Consider the following 16579-nt stretch of genomic DNA (forward strand, 5'->3'; position numbering starts at 1 on the left):
TCCCCACTATGCTAGTCGGAAAGGTGAGTAGCTATAGGTGGAATAGAAATAAGGGCGTTTTGTCTTCATCATCATATCAAATCGCTTTCCCTCTTCAATACAAAGGCTGGAATAGTCCCCAGAAATTAAAACGCCTCATCTTCAATCCATTGTTGTTGACAATTCAGGCCATGCTTCATTTTCATTAATTGATTATTGTCCATGTATCTACAGGCATACATAATGACTTTCCAAAATAATGCTTTGTTTGGATGCACATTTAGTGTTCAATTATTTGCTTTCTTCCATTATTATGTGACTCCGTCCTCCCTAAATATTTTATTTCTTTTATTTAAACACGACACATACAAAATAAATTATTTTCTCATTTTAAATTTATTTTTAATAAGAACCGTGTTGATTGTTGAGTAATAATTAATTAATAGGTAAAGATAATAATTAAGGTTTGAAGGAGTTGCTCAAGCTATCCTATCTAGAGTGGATTGAGAGTTATGTTGAATAGAAAACGAAATCCCTTTCCAAGTAGTAGAGACTTATACATATTATTGGGATCTACTAGAACTAATTGACCAAATAGAAATTACCATGCATGCATGACAAGAATACATACATATCCCCAATGGTACGTAACTATACATGTAGTTTGAACAATAATAAAATAATCCATATATAAATTATATATGATATTTGTTTCAAGATGTAGATAGTGCAAACTTGATGCAAATAAAAATTCTCATTAAAATAAAAAAAATAATAATAAGTGCCAAAAAGTTGGGTTGCGAATCAATCGTTATATCGTCCACCAGAGCGCACAATGCATTGTGCGCTCCGCCCTGCCCAAAACGATGTCGTTTTGTTAAGTAGTGTGGGGAGTTGATGCGACAGACACCGTTTTATGCGTATTATGTTAAGAGTTTATGTGTAGTATGTTAAGAGTTAAGAGTTTATGTGTTTATGTTAAGAGTTTATGTGTATTATGTTAAGAGTTTATGTATATTGTGTATTATGTTAGATTATGTGTATTATCCTTTCAAAAAAGATTATGTGTATTATGTTAGGAGTTTATGTGTATTCTATTATACAATTATGTACATTCGAAACAGGGGATTTTTTTTATGAGTTAAGAGTTTATGTGTATTATGTATTATATATGTTAGATTATGTGTATTATCCTTTCAAAAAGATTATGTGTATTATGTTAGGATTTATGTGTATTCTATTATACAATTATGTACATTCTATTATACAATTATGTACATTCGGTGGTGAACCATAGTGGGTGCTATTGCTAAAGGTCTGAGAAAACCTTGCATAAACGGCAGAGGCATTGTCCTCTAGTAAAATGTGTGCCCACAGTGGTTCACCATCGGGCGGTGCGACCTTTCCGTTCAAGATCTCAGCAAGTTGATTGGTTGCCTGTTGGTGATCTCAGCAAGTTGATTGTGAGGGTGTAAAAATCGAAGATCTTTTCCATGTTCGTCATTTTTGCTTGCAAGCTTTCTTGAGAACCCTATGACCTCCGAGTCTAAGAGAGAGAGAGAGAGAGAGAAATGCAGATAGACAGCTTTTGGAGGGAAACAGGAGAGATAGACTTAATAAGAAAGAAAATAGAGGGATGTTGGACGACATGAAGACGTGCTGTCAGAGATGATGGACACACGTCTTGTCCATTTAATGCGGAAGACGGTTAAATTTTTCAAATATTAAACACGTGTTTTTTATTACCTTAACCTGGATTAAAAAAGGGATGTAGAAGGGTGAACTAGTTCTGTGGCATAGCACACATACCTAGTTCAGATTTTAAACGATTATACCTGGCTACATCCAATGCTTTGGTAAAGATGTCCGCCAATTGGTTCTCGGTAGCAACATAGTGCAACTTTAACTCACCACTTTCTACTAACTCATGAATAAAATGGTATCTAATATCAATATGCTTTGTTCGAGAGTGTTGAACTGGATTTTTGGCAATGTTGATTGCACTAGTATTGTCACAGTGAAGATCCATTGATATGCATTCAAACCCATAGTCACTGAGCATCTGCTTCATCCATAATAACTGAGTGCAGCAGCTTCCAATTGCGATATATTCAGTTTCTGTAGTTGAGAGGGATATGGAATTTTGTTTCTTACTAAACTAAGACACTAGATTCTTGCCAATGAAAAAACAACATCCAAATGTGCTTTTTCTGTCTTCTATGTTTCCTGCCCAGTCAGCATCACTATACCCTAGTAGTTCAGCACCTGTTTCACGGGCATACCAGAGACCATGACTTGAAGTACCCTTGACTACTTGATGATTTGTTTAACAGCATTTAAGTGAACTTCCCTGGGATCTGCATGAAATCTGGCACATAGACCTACACTAAACATAATATCAGGCCTGCTAGCTATTATATAGAGTAATCATTGATCTGTAGGTTTTTCCATCTACTGGTTTTGAGCTAGCATCTTGGATAGTTTGGTAGTAGTAGACAGATGTGTTTTTGCATCCTTCGCTAATTCTAGACCAAATCTCTTGAAAAGATTTATAGCATACTTGATTTGAGAGATGAAGAGTCTTGACTCAATTTGTTTGATTTGAAAACCGAGAAAGCAAGATATCTCTCCAATCATGCTCATTTCAAATTCCCGTTGCATAACATTGATGAAGTGTTCTCGGGTAGTAGAAGAGGTGGATCCGAACACAATATCATCCACATACACTTGAGCCACAATGATATAATATCCATGAAATTTGACAAACAACGTCTGGTTAGCTCCACCCTTTTCATACCCACTTCGGATAGGATATTGAGTCAATCTTTCGTACCATGCCCTAAGGGCTTGTTTAAGGCTGTAGAGGGCTTTCTTATGTTTGAAAACATTTTCTGGATGATGTACATCTTCAAAACCTTTAGGCTGGGTTACATATATTTCTTCATTAAGGTAGCCGTTTAAGAAGGCAGTTTTTATGTCCATCTGGTAGATATCAAAACCTAGAGTGCAGGAGACTGCCAAGAGAAGGCGAATTGATTTGAGCCTGGTTACGGGAGCAAACGTTTCCTTGTAATCTATCCCTTCAATCTAAGAGTATCCTTGAGCCACGAGTCTTGCTTTATTTTTAGCTACTTTACCCTGATCACCAGTCTTGTTTCGAAAGATCCCTTTCATCCCAACAACATTCACATCAGGAAGACACGGAACCACATCACAGACTTTATTTCGTTAAAACTGAGCATGCTCATCTTGCATTGCTCGAATCCAGTGTTCATCGTTCAAAGCTTCTTTATATTTTTTCAGCTCGACCTAGGATGTATAACAGGTATAACCGGCCAATTCAGCAAGACTTCCACGGAGCATTCCTCGAGTTCTAACCCCTGCTGATGGAGACCCAATGATATTCTCTGTAGGATGATTTTTCTGAATATGCGGGGGTGCTTGTTTTCGTGACAACCGCTTGGATATATCGTTTGTGTCTGAATCTAGTTCAGATTTTGGTTTTGCTTTTGCTTCCTCAGATGGTTGAGCCTTGTCAGGTACAGAACTTGGTTCATGAAGCTCATCAGAACACAGGTCTTGAGGTTGATCATCAACTACAACATTTATATATTCTTGGCCAGACCTCAACCATCTATTGAAGACCCTGTAAGCCCTGCTTGATGGAGAGTAACCCAGAAACAGACCTTCATCACTCTTTGGCACAAATTTTCCAAGCCTTTCTCAGTCGTTAAGAATGTAGCACTTGCTACCGAAAATGTGGAAGTATTTAAGATTTGGCTTCCTTCCCTTCCAGATTTCATATGGAGACTGACATGTTCTAGGCCGGAGATAGACACGATTGATTATGTGACAAGCAGTATGAACTGCCACTGCCTAGAAGGATTGAGGAACCCATTTCGCGTTTAGCATTAACCTTGCCATTTCTTATATGGTGCGGTTTTTCCTCTCCACAACTGCATTTTGTTGAGGAGTTTTAGGTGCCGAGAACTCATGACCTATGTCATGCTGATTGCAGAAAGAAGCAAACTCTTGATTTTCAAACTCCCTTCTGTGATCTGACCGAATCTTAACTAGTTTGATAATATGCGAAGGCAGGGAATAAGGAGTGTAACAAAGGAAAATAAAAATGAAACTATACAATAAAAGGGGGAGTGAATTGGAATTTCTAGGATTGCAATGTATAGACATTAGTGAGAATCGAGGCTATGTAATGGTTTGATCATTGGCACACGCTTTGCTAATGCTAAGATGATATGTACTTAGACTCTTAGGAAAATTCTATGCCTAAGGTATTTCATCAAATACCTTGCCTACGTGTTTGCTTCCGGACTTGGCCCTCTCGGATCACAAGACGGGAATTGCAAGTGGAGAGGCTAGAGTGTATCACAATCTCTTGCCAATACACTCATCCTAAACCTCATGCATGAGTGCGCACTACACACACACAAGTCTATACAAAACCCACTTCTAACAAGGATCAAACACATAGCCAAATCACATCAATTAATAAATCAACAATCACAAGAAATATCCAATTCACTAAGAGAAATCTAGCTACACATCATCATAGATTGAAATCACAATATAGATTAATCAAACTAGCAAATCAACAATAGAGACAGGAAATTACAAGCACAGGTCTAGGGATTACCAATTTGAATCACAATGTGAAGATCAATCTACAAATTGGAGAAGAGCTTTCCACAATCAAGATAGTTGTCAATTCTCTATCTTCTAGATCACTCCATCACTAGAAATTTTTTAGATCAAGATGTATAGCTAGGTGGATCTAAGCAAAATCTACCCTAGATAGAGAAAGTTCTCTCTAAATCTAAGCTAAGATATCTGAAAAATGAAATATGAGTCAAGAATTCTCGCCCAACTTCTCCTTTTAAGTGCTGAAATCTCGCCAAAAGCCTTCTGGCTCCTATTCATTCCGTCATCACGTGCGTGACGCCGGCGTGAATGGGTTCGACCTATTCACTTTGTTGTCACTCGCGTGACGCCAGCGTGAATGAGAACTAGACGCGTTCATGGCCGGAAATGACTATCTAGATGTCCATATCAGCCTTTGTGACCTTCATGAAAGTTATAGCCCTTTGAGTTTTCGTTCTAATGCCACTTGAATCACCTCATTTGGACATCCCTAGCTGCAGATATGCTCAAATTACCAAACTGTCATCGAAATGTCCTAATAATGTCAATTTTTGCTATTTTTCACAAATGTAACCACAATTAGTCCTTTTACCTAACTTTAATAAAAATAAAATATTCTAAGCATATAATAGGCTCAAAAGACTCCAATTATAGAAAAATATGACTCCCAAATACCCCATAAAAGTAGCACATTTTAGCACTTATCAAGAACCCTAGTGAAGAAACTCTGCTAGCTGAGCTAAATAAAGTAGTTGCTTGGCAGAAATGGCGCATGTCGAGCCTTGAAGTCATTGTTGAGGGGTTAACTCACATATGGGATGAGGAGGCCTTTGCTCTCGAATGGATGGGCACCTCTTCCATCTATGCAGCCACCCGAACTGATGAGATATACCGAGTCTTTCAAGACAAGATGACTCGTAGAGCTCTTGCCAAAGGCAAGAGTAGAGTGGTGGACGACGACAGATCGACTCTCGTTGACTCTAATACGGCCTTCAAAAGGCAATTGAGACAAGTTCAACTCATATCTCGTTTCGAAGCGGAGTTCATTTATCCAAATGCTCTTGCTGGCCCTAGCACCATAGATGAACCAGCCGAGGAGACTGACCAAGAGACAACTCGAGCTGAAGATGACACCATGATGGACGAAGTGGATCACACTTCCGTCGCTGAGGCCAAACCTACAGATGTTCAACCGAATGTTCTAGAGGTCGAGGAAGCAACACCATCAGTTACCGATGAGTCAATCGAGCAATTTGAGGAGGCAACCAATTCGATGCAAATGGTTCTATACCAAGGAGTAGACGACTCAACCCCTCTTGCTCGAGAGGATGCAGTACCGAGAACACAGGTTGAAGTCATTGATGTGTCGAGCAGTCCTTCACCTCCTCCCAAAATGTTGAAACTCTAAAGAGGGACTCAACTCGAGGCTTGCCAGGCCGCCAACCATTTTCATACCTCGCGAGGCAGGTGTACCGAGGCATGATGGTAAGCCAGCAACCACTCACCAAGCACAATCTTATCCACCTCTTGTGGAAGGGTACCTTTATGAGCCGAGTTCGAGCTCAGTTAGTGGTGGAAACAGGGACGCACCACGTGGTGCGAGCCACGACGACTTCAAGCCTTTCAGTGCTACACAAAGGCAGATGCCACCTCAAACTCCAAGGCCCATGAGCAAAGATTCTTCAATTCTCAATGTTCTCAATGCCTTGGCCAAAGGCAACAAGCAGTAATTTAAGGAGATGAGGAAGGCGATCCGCCACACTCGCCGCGCAACTGATGAAACAAAGGCCTGTGTGGTTCAAGAGGCATACGCAACCAGAAACTTTGTCGAGACTCGGTGTCCCCAAATGCGACAAACTGGAAAATCGTCTCGTACTCAGGAGTTCTGCGAAGTAGTGATGATGTCTTTCGCCGGTACTGAAACGATGATAGCCTCATTGATGCGATCTATAGAAGTTGCTCTTGAAGGCACGGATAATTTGCACAAAGGCCGGGAGAAGATCTAAAAAGAACAACACTCTATGAAGCACAACCAGTTCGGTCTCAAAGATCGAGTTGATCTAGCTTGTGAGAGGACGAGCATTCTCACAAAAAACATAGCAGTTATCAGCCAAAACCAAACTGAAATCCTATGGCACATTGCCAACATAAAAAAGTTGATTTCTTATATGTCTAGGGCCTATCATTAATTCAAAGTTATGATGCCAAAAAGGGAGAAGGGAGAAGTGATCGGGATGACAGAGAAGATAGAGGAGGAACTGAAGGTAGCACACCTCGGATCCCTCAAATCGACTTTCCTCCGATTGATTTCTCGTCACTTGGACCATCAGCTCATGCACCATCTTCGTCGTCTCATCCTTCCCAGTTTCATCAGCTCATGAACGTCTCTCGAGATATTCAACCCTATAAGTTGACTGGTAGACAATGTCACCAGATTCGTTCTAGGAAATCTTATTCAAAACAAGTGATGGCTCATATTGCTAAAGGACATTCAGTTCCTTATGAGCCTTATGTCTAGGGAAGTGGTCACATATTCAATGGTTACAGCCTTATGTTGAGGGAAGTTGCTGATCTCACCAAGGTTCGAAAGAACGAAGAGCAGAATGTCCAATACAAAGTTGTCTACAAAATAATGAAGCAATCTGGACGAAATTTTGTAGAAGGGATGAACATAAACGAGTTCATAATATGGAGGGACCAAGGAGTAGTCCAAGGAAGCAATATTCTCGAGGCGTTCAACAATTATATGGGCTTCAGGATTAGTCCCAATTATGAGAAGTTCATCGAAGGCAAAAGTATCCGCGAGTCCAGGATAGCAGTCAACGAGTACATCGACACTCAAGACATTCATCACAAAGGTCGACTTTGTTGAAGTTTATCTTTGAAATAATTAAAGTTCTTTTTGTAATAGCTCTGAATGTAATGACTTTATTGATGAATAAAAATGTATTTTTTAGGGTTGCGTTGAGTTTTATTTTCAGTAATTTTAATCCTAGAAATTCTTGTTAAACTCAACTATTTGGCTGTATGTAATGAAAATCCTTTTCATGGATAATTTCAGCCTTATAGTAAGAGTATAGGTTTTGACATCACCATAAAGGGGGAAACTGTAAGGAACACTTTGTGATTAGATTTTGATGATACCAAGTTTAGAAGTTTAGACCCCTTAATTCATTTTCTGTCTTAGACTTAGGTCCAGTCTTTCCTTTTTCGAATCGTTATTCGAATCACTATCCCCAGTGAACAAAATAAGCACTCATGGGTGTCATGAATGTCATGTGAGATGGCAACACTCAGGCAAGTTGAAGACAACGTATCGAGCCCTAACCCACAAGGTTATCTCTCAACGATTTATAGTCCTAAACGAAGGCTTGAAGACCTAAAGACTTGAAGACAAAGGCCGAGAGGTTACAAAAGACCGAATATGGAAGGGTCTACCTCTTGTGTGTTATCAAGGGTGAATGATAAAGGAAAAATCATTCTGGGCATTAACAGATGATTGGTAAAGTCAACCAATCATATTCGAGTGAATAAAAGGCTCAAGACGTTAGCTATGCTAACAACTCGATAGGACAAGCCATAGACATTCTTTGAGCGAGAATACCCTGAATTCTTTTAAGTGAGTTAATCTGTTCAAGAGAAAACGAGTCATAGGAACAAATCTCAAAGTCAACTTTCATTAAATGTCATGTCCTTTTGTGCAGAACAAAAGACAAACGTTCAGCTCACTTTAAGGAGTTAACGGCTATTAAGTATTGACAACTCACCTACCCTCGAATTAACCAACAGTCTCTATTCACTGGTTAATAGGCAATTTGAAATTTTTTCTCACTCCAATAGAACAATTTTCAAGCCTATAAATAACCTATTCCTATAAAGAAGGAGGTGCTGGTCTTTGAAAAATTTCAAGTGCAAAAGCTCTGTTAAAACATCAAGTAATTTGTGACCAGTTTGAGAGAGAAAATACGCTAAGTTCTTATCCAGATTTTTGAAGAAGACTTGTGCGGCTACAAATATTCTCATCTAGATTTCAAGCCAAGATCTTCAGTTGGAGGAAGAAGAAAACTCAATTCTTCGCCTTATTTCCTCTACTTGGATAGTAGATAGAGGCGGAGTAGACTTTGAAGAAGCCGAAAAACCTGTGTAACAAGATTGTGTCCACCTTTGTGTCAATGAGAAATCTTGGGGTGTTCTTGTACTAAGGAGATAGTGCAAACCTTCACGTGTTGTGAAGAAGAGTGGAGTATGCTTGGTTAATAATCGAACCACTATAAAAACTCTCATTCTCTCTCTTTTACTTACAGTTACGCTTGCATATTTCACACGCTCAAACCCTATCTTTTATCAACCACGCATTCGTGCAAACATTCATTGAAAATGGTTAACTTATTTCCGATGTGAATTCAAACTCTGAAAGATTTTTTGATGAGTTGATAAGTTTTTATACTTAACGATTCGTAAAGATTTTTCAAAATCTAACGAATCTATTCACCCCCCCCCCCCCCTCTAGATTTGTTCCCCAACCCTTCGGGACCAACATATTTAGAGTAGAAAAAGGTGAGACAGAGTGACGATAAGTGTATTGAATTCAAAACCGCTTGCAATGTGACTCCAGGGGTATTTATACAAGGAACATGGCTTTGAAGAAGGCAAGCTAAGAAAGAAGAAACTAACTAAGATAATATGAAGAAAGCTTCTAAAATTGTCGGAATATCTTCCTAATGTAAGAAAACGAAGTTACTTGCTATACAAGGAAAGAATCTTCACTGAATCTGCTTTAACCGCCTCTGGGATGTGCACTCAGTCGGGGACACACCGACTGCCTAGCCTGATTGCCCAACTGAGCCGACTAACAACCCATTCGAGGGGCACATAGTCTACAAATCATTGGGGCCCTCTTCCTCATATTACTGAGTGTTTTGACTGACTGCCTGAAGCATACCTGACTGGGTACCCAACCAGGTATATGCATCAATTACTATTAATTGTACGACCCACTTACCTCAATTAAATTTGTAACATACACATTCTTCTCTGGCGAAATTTTCAATTGACCATCATTTTAGAATAGAAAAATGGTTAAATATGTTTTGACTTTTGAGTTGTATGATCCTCTAGTACAGTGGAATTTTGGATTCCTTACATGAGTCGGATAATATTTTCTTTTTCTTTTTTCTAAACAAAGTATAATATTTTTAAATTTTATGAGTAAAATAAGTATTACCTTTTTACTGAAAAGTATTATTGAAATTTTTAAAGAATAAGTAATACTTTTGATTGAAAATTTAATACTTAATCTGTAGAAAAGAATTAATTTATTTTTATAAAAAATATTATATATTTAAAATGCATCTCATATGAGGTGATCTTATACAAATTTTTGGGTTTCAAAATAGGAAATTGTTATATATGTTTTGAATAGTATGATGACCTTGTCATCCCGGCCTCATAGTTTGATTATGAATAAATAGTACAATATTTAATAAGTTTTGAATTGTGCTGCAGTTATAAAAAAATACCTCAAAAATTTTAATTTTAAGGAATTATTTTGGTAAAGATAGTCTACTATCCGTATTCGCAATCCTTATATCATGCACTAGGGCGCACAATGCATTGTGTCCGTCCTCTCCAAAACGACGTCGTTTTGTTAAGTTGTGTGGGAGTTGACGCGTCGGAATTTATGTGTATTTTGTTATACAATTATGTACATACTATTGTACAATTATGTACATTCGAAACAGAGAATTTTTTTTAAGAGTTAAGAGTTTATGTCTATTATGTTCTGAGTTTGTGTATTGTATATTATGGTAGATTATGTCTATTGTCCTTTCAAAAAAAATTATGTGTATTCTGTTATACAATTATATACATTCTATTATACAATTATGTACATTCTATTATACAATTATGCATGTAAATTTGAAACATGAGAATTTTTTTTTTAAGAAGTTAACAACAAACACAGAAAATGAAATTTAAAAAAAAAAAAAAAACAAACAAAAAAACAAAACAAAACGACATCGTTTTGGGCCAGGACGCACAATTGTGCGCCCTAGTGCATGATATAATTTGCCCCGTATTCATCAAATAGGACTATTTCTAATCAAACTTCATTAGGAACAATTTCTTTAAAATATTACTATGTAAATCAGTTCAAACTTCCACCATTATGCTTATGTTTTCTTCTCAAATTTATTTTCGTTAGGTTTTCGCTTCAATTATTTTAATAGAACATTAAATTTCTTCAGATCACTCATTGGAATATGTGGAAAATTGGTGGAAATGCAATAAAATAAAATGGGTTTCTTACGAATCCCAAAGAAAAAACACATAGAAAACATCTTTGTTCAAAGTTGAACATGTTAAGTCTTCCATAGATTGGACGATGTTGCCGTGAATGCTGGGAGGATATGATTTTGACAAATCCCAAGTGGAAGAAGACTAGTTGAAAGTGAAAGTTTGAAGAGATTGAGAACTGATCAAAAGTAATTAAATTTAATTTCTTTTTTTTTTTTTGTCGGCAGATGTTAACTGATCAAATTATCAAAAGTCATGAATTTCTCCATTAATCTTTCCCTTCTAGTGTTATTTTTATTTATTGGGTATCCATAATAAATTAATGGATCCCACAACTAATTTAAAAAATTAGTTAATAATTAAATATTAAAAAGATAATGTCATTTCCAGATTCAAAAAGAGAAATTAGATTGGAAATTTCATAGAGGTATATATGTAATATTACTCTTTATATAATTTTGAAGTGATCTACACGTACTATTTTATGTAGGATAAATTCTCTTGTAAGACCGTCTCATGTGTTTTAATTTGTGAGGCAGGTCGAATTAAGAAAATTTGGATCTTATGATATATGTACTTAGTATCATTATTTCTTTCAATTTGTCTATTACAATTTTGCTATAAATTAAAGTATTACATTTATGCTATAAGTAAAATTTTTTATTTTTTTAAAAAAAATAATCATATAACGTTGGTTCGCTTCAGAACTGACGTTATATGTATAATTCTGTTTTTAATTTTTAAATTCATGAGCATAAAATGTCTGTTTCTACTAGAACCGACGTTAAATGCTCAATTTTTTTTAAAAAAAAAATTAAACATAAATAACCGACGTAAAAAATAACGTCGGTTATATATTATTTTTTATTTATTTTATTGACATTTAACGTCGGTTTTGAAATAATCGACTTTATATGTGAGACGGTGTATGTTATTTATGTAGTAGTATATATAAAGTTTAATGTATTGATTATATGTGTAATTATGCTATGTAATGATATTTTATATTCTGCAAATTGTTTATTATAGTTTTCCTATGAAATACTATATTTATGTTATAAAGTATTATATATAAGGCATAAAGTGTTAATTATATTTGCAATTCTGCTATGTTATTACTTTATTTCATGCAAATTGTCTGTTAGAGTTTTGTTATAAAGTAGGCACAAGTGTCAAATAAGCCCATCTACTACTGCGAAGTGCTCAATTTCCACCACGAACTAAATTAAGTGTCAAATAGGTCCATCTACGAGTTAAATTTGTTCAATTAGCTTTTTTTACAGGTTAATAACAGGTTACCTATTTAATTATTAAAATAAATAAATAAAATAAAATAAAATAAAAAAATAAAAATAAAAAAGAATACAGCCACCGGCTGTCCTCGCCGGACAGCCGGTGGCTGCCATTTCAAAGACAGCTGTGGCTGTCCGGCGAGGATAGCCGGTGGTTGTATTTTTTTAATAATTTTTATATTATTTTGAAATTATTTTTTTAATAACTAAATTGGTAACCTGCAAAAACAAGTCAATTACCTACAAAAAAAGCTAATTGAACAAATTTAGTAGGTAAGTGTGGTTAATTAGCGTTTAATTTAGTTCATGGTGGGAATTGAGCACTTGACAATAGTACATGGGCCTATTTGACACTTCTCTCTATAAAGTATTATGTATCAGGCTTAAAGTATTGATGATATCGTCAGTTCTGATATATTATTACTTTATTTCTTGCAAAATATCAATTACAGCTTTGCTATAAAGTGCTATATTTATAATATAAAGTATTATATATAAAGTTTAATGTATTTATTAGATATGCAATTTTGTAATTACCCATTTTTATAAATCTAGTACATCTAACGATTAAGACCAGTGAGGAGGTTTCATAGGAGACTAACCCTTTATCTAGGCAAAGTCTCCTATTAGACCGTCTCACGAATCCTCATATGCGAGGCATGTTGCTTTTTTCATAAGTGTAACACTTTTCCTCATAATTATTATAATTTTCCTCACAAGTAACTCTTCAATTCATAATATTACATTTTGATTAAAACGTATTACATTTTTCATCAAAAGTATCACATTTATCCTCATGGTTATTACACTTCCCTTCATAAGTATTATACTTTCTCTCATAAGTAACAATCAATGAATTTATCCTGATTTGTACTCCGTATAATACTTATCTCATAAGTAACTATTCAATCATTAAATACTGAATTTTTCCTTAAAAGTGTACAATTTTCTTAAAAGTATTACTAGTACTTTTCATTATAAGAAACAATCAATTTATTCTTGATTAATATTATATCTTTTATCATTTATAAGCATTACATTTTCAACTTGACCCGACCAATCTCATGCATTTTCACTGGAGACTCGCCCTTTGATCTATGCCTCGTTAGTAGGCAAATTATTGTGTGTGGGTCACGGTCCAAAACATTGCTGTGAATATTATGAGTAAAAATAATGTACATTATGTGTTAGAATAATGTACATTATGTTTTAAAATAATGTACATTACGTGTTATAATAATGTACATTACTACCTGTTAGAATAATGAAACATCTGAGGTAATATAATGTAAATTATGTTTTAAAATAATGTACATTATGCTTTAAAATAATGTATATTATATTTTAAAATAATGAAAATTATGAGTTATAAAAATGTATGTTGCAGTTGAGCGCGTGAAAAAAATAAAAATTAAACAAAACGACATGGTTTTTGGACCGTGATCCACACAGCTGGGTGGACAACGGTCATGGAATAAATATTGTCGTTAGTATGTGTACCTAATTTTTAAAATAAATGAATAAAAACAGTTTTGGCATTTTATGAATATTTTTTTTGTCTTTTTTAAATAATGAATTTTTCTCACCTCCCACCCCACGCATACTCCCATTCGGGAATTGAAAAAATTAGTGAATATCAACTTTATTGAATTTCATTAATGTAAAGTTTGTTAAATATGAACATAATGGGAGGGGTGAGAAATAAATTCAAAAAGAAGAAAAGAAAGTTGAACTAAAAAGTAATAGAAAGGAAAATATGTTCACAATAGAACAAAAATCTGTTTAGAAAAGCTAGTTGTAACATAATTCGTGTCCGTTGCAATGAGTTAACCACAATTAATCACAATATAATGGAATTAATTATCATCTGTTAAAAATTTGAAATGATTATACAAACATCATATATGTCTAGCTAATTTTTTAATAAATGAATACAAATAATTTTTATGTTTCATATTTATAAAACGAAAGGGAAAAATGTTCACAAATTAAAATGCAAAAATTATTGATTTATATATAAGGGTCAAATAGGCCATCGAACTGCACATGATAATACAATTAGGCCACTGAACTCAAAAAACCAACAATTGAGTCCCTAAACTTATCAATTCCTAACAATTCTTCCAATTTGAAGGTTTCCAACAAGTCAACAGGTTATCCTCCAAATTAATTATTTTTTAAAAAATAAAATTTAAAAATTAATTATTAATTTTTGTTTTTAAAAAAAAAAACAGATCGGCTGAATTCTGTTTTTTTTTTTAATTATTTAAATAATTAATTTTTAAATTTTATTTTTTAAAAAATAATTAATTTGGGAGGATGACCTGTTAACTTGTTGGGAACCTATAAATTGGAAGAATTGTTTGAAATTGGTTAGTTTAGGGACCTAATTGTTGGTTTTTTAGGTTCAGTGGCCTAATTGCATTATCGTGTGCAGTTCGATGGCCTATTTGACCCTTATTCCTATACTTTTTGTCAGGAAGTTGGTTGAAAATGAAATTTGGGATCTCTGGTCTAATCCTATGTTTTTTTTTTTAATTATTTATTGCTAGCTATGTTAATGGAACTCTCACAACATGCATGTTCGGTTCATCAAATAGGTTGGAAACGAATGAAATATAATTCTTGAAGTCTATTCTTTTAAATTTTACAGTTAATACCTAAAATAGTCCCTCGACTATGTCATAATTACCAATTTGGTCCTCAACTACCATTCTTACCCAATTAAGTCCTCAACTATGTAACTTTTACTCAATTAAGTCCTCGACTATATGGACTCACCCCTGGTTACAGGATGATCATGACCCTATGGTACAAATAGAAATGCCATTACAGTTACAAGGAGCCAGGGTCTCAGGTTTGATTGATCAACAAACGGGTAATTGGGACCCCTCAATTCTAACTGATCTATTTCAGCCTAGTGATGTAACAGAGATTTTGAAAATACCTATCTCACTGGATTATGATGATACCTGGTACTGGTATGGGGACCCAAGAGGGGAGTATTCTGTTAAGAGTGGATACCGGCTAATAGTAGGAAATTATCAAGGAAATAATGGGATATTTACGAAATGGCTGCACCTATGGAAGCTCAAAGTCCCACCAAAATGGAAAATGTTTCTTTGGAGAGCCACTAGTGATATATTGCCTACCACTACAAACTTGCTTATAAAGAGGGTGGATGTGGATCCACAATGTGCCATGTGTGGAATATCTCAAGAGGACACAATGCATGCTTTAGTGTTGTGTGATTATGCAAGAAACATTTGGGAAAAATCTAACCTCACGATCCCCAATATAGTCACAAATGTTTTTCATGATTGGTTTAGTGAACTCTTAAATGTTCTAGACTCTGATGGAATGTTATATGCAGCAGCAATTCTTTACAATGTTTGGAGAGCAAGGAACAGGGCGGTCTGGGAGGCAACGTTACCGCGCCCCGGGTCGGTACTCAAGGCCGCAGCTGTTGCCGTTTTAGCGTGGACGCGGGCGCACCCACTGCCCACGCCCCGAACTGCTATGCTATCATCCGGGACGGTGGGATCCGGGCAGCATGGCTTCGAGTTGCACACTGCCGAGACGTCTCATGGTCCGTCGAGGAGGCTATGCCGTGTGGATGGGGGTTTTATGCACGAGACGGCCAACGCTGCATTTGGGGCGGTCTTACTAGACACGAACGGAGGCTACGTCTCGGCATGCAGCGGACCGTTACGAGGATGCTCCTCGCCACTTATGGCCGAGGCGCTCGCATGTAAAGAGGCTCTATCATGGTTGAAGGATCGGAGAGAACAGAATGTCGAGATATATACGGACTGTTTGGCACTGCATCACTATCTTACTACACCAACCGTTGTGCTGCGCACGTACTTAGGCTATGCCATTGACAGCTGCAGGCTTACTTCATCTTTATTTCAGTCTTGTTTGTTTCATTTAATTCCTAGATTAGATAATTATTTAGCTCATGCTTTAGCAACAACGGCTTACCAGCAAACTGCTACTATGTATTGGGATCTGCTCCCACCAGACATTCTTTCGGCCTATTTTTAATGAAGCACCATATATATTTCAAAAAAAAGTCCTCGACTATATAATTCTTACCCAATTTAGTCCTCAACTATACAATTCTTATCCAATTTAGTCCTCTGTATTAATTTGACTGTTTGTTGACTGTCAAAAGTCGGGATAAAATTATAATTTTACAAGATTTCTCCTTCCTCTCCATTTAGCAGCGCCAAACCATGCAGCAATACACTCCGATCATATTTCGATCGTCAAAAAATCGTTGGAAATCAAATTCATGGGCTATCCGATGCATAACCACTACTTCGATACTGACAGGTTTAGAACCCAAC

The 16579-nt window shown here is 35.9% G+C and overlaps 1 protein-coding gene across 1 annotated transcript; it reads left to right on the forward strand.

The window, feature by feature from the left end:
* Positions 1–15050: 15050 nt before the first annotated feature.
* On the forward strand, positions 15051–16274 carry LOC109171090. Its single transcript, XM_019320220.1, has one exon. It carries the CDS (start codon positions 15051–15053, stop codon positions 16272–16274), a length of 1224 nt encoding a protein of 407 aa, XP_019175765.1.
* The last annotated feature ends 305 nt before the right edge of the window (positions 16275–16579 follow it).

This window comes from Ipomoea nil, unplaced genomic scaffold (assembly GCF_001879475.1).
Source record: "Ipomoea nil cultivar Tokyo-kokei standard unplaced genomic scaffold, Asagao_1.1 scaffold3394, whole genome shotgun sequence".
Taxonomy (NCBI): domain Eukaryota; kingdom Viridiplantae; phylum Streptophyta; class Magnoliopsida; order Solanales; family Convolvulaceae; genus Ipomoea; species Ipomoea nil.

What these genes read in the sequence shown, in the direction of transcription:
- LOC109171090 (XM_019320220.1), top strand. Translation starts at nt 15,051, where the DNA reads ATGCCATTACAGTTACAAGGAGCCAGGGTCTCAGGTTTGATTGATCAA.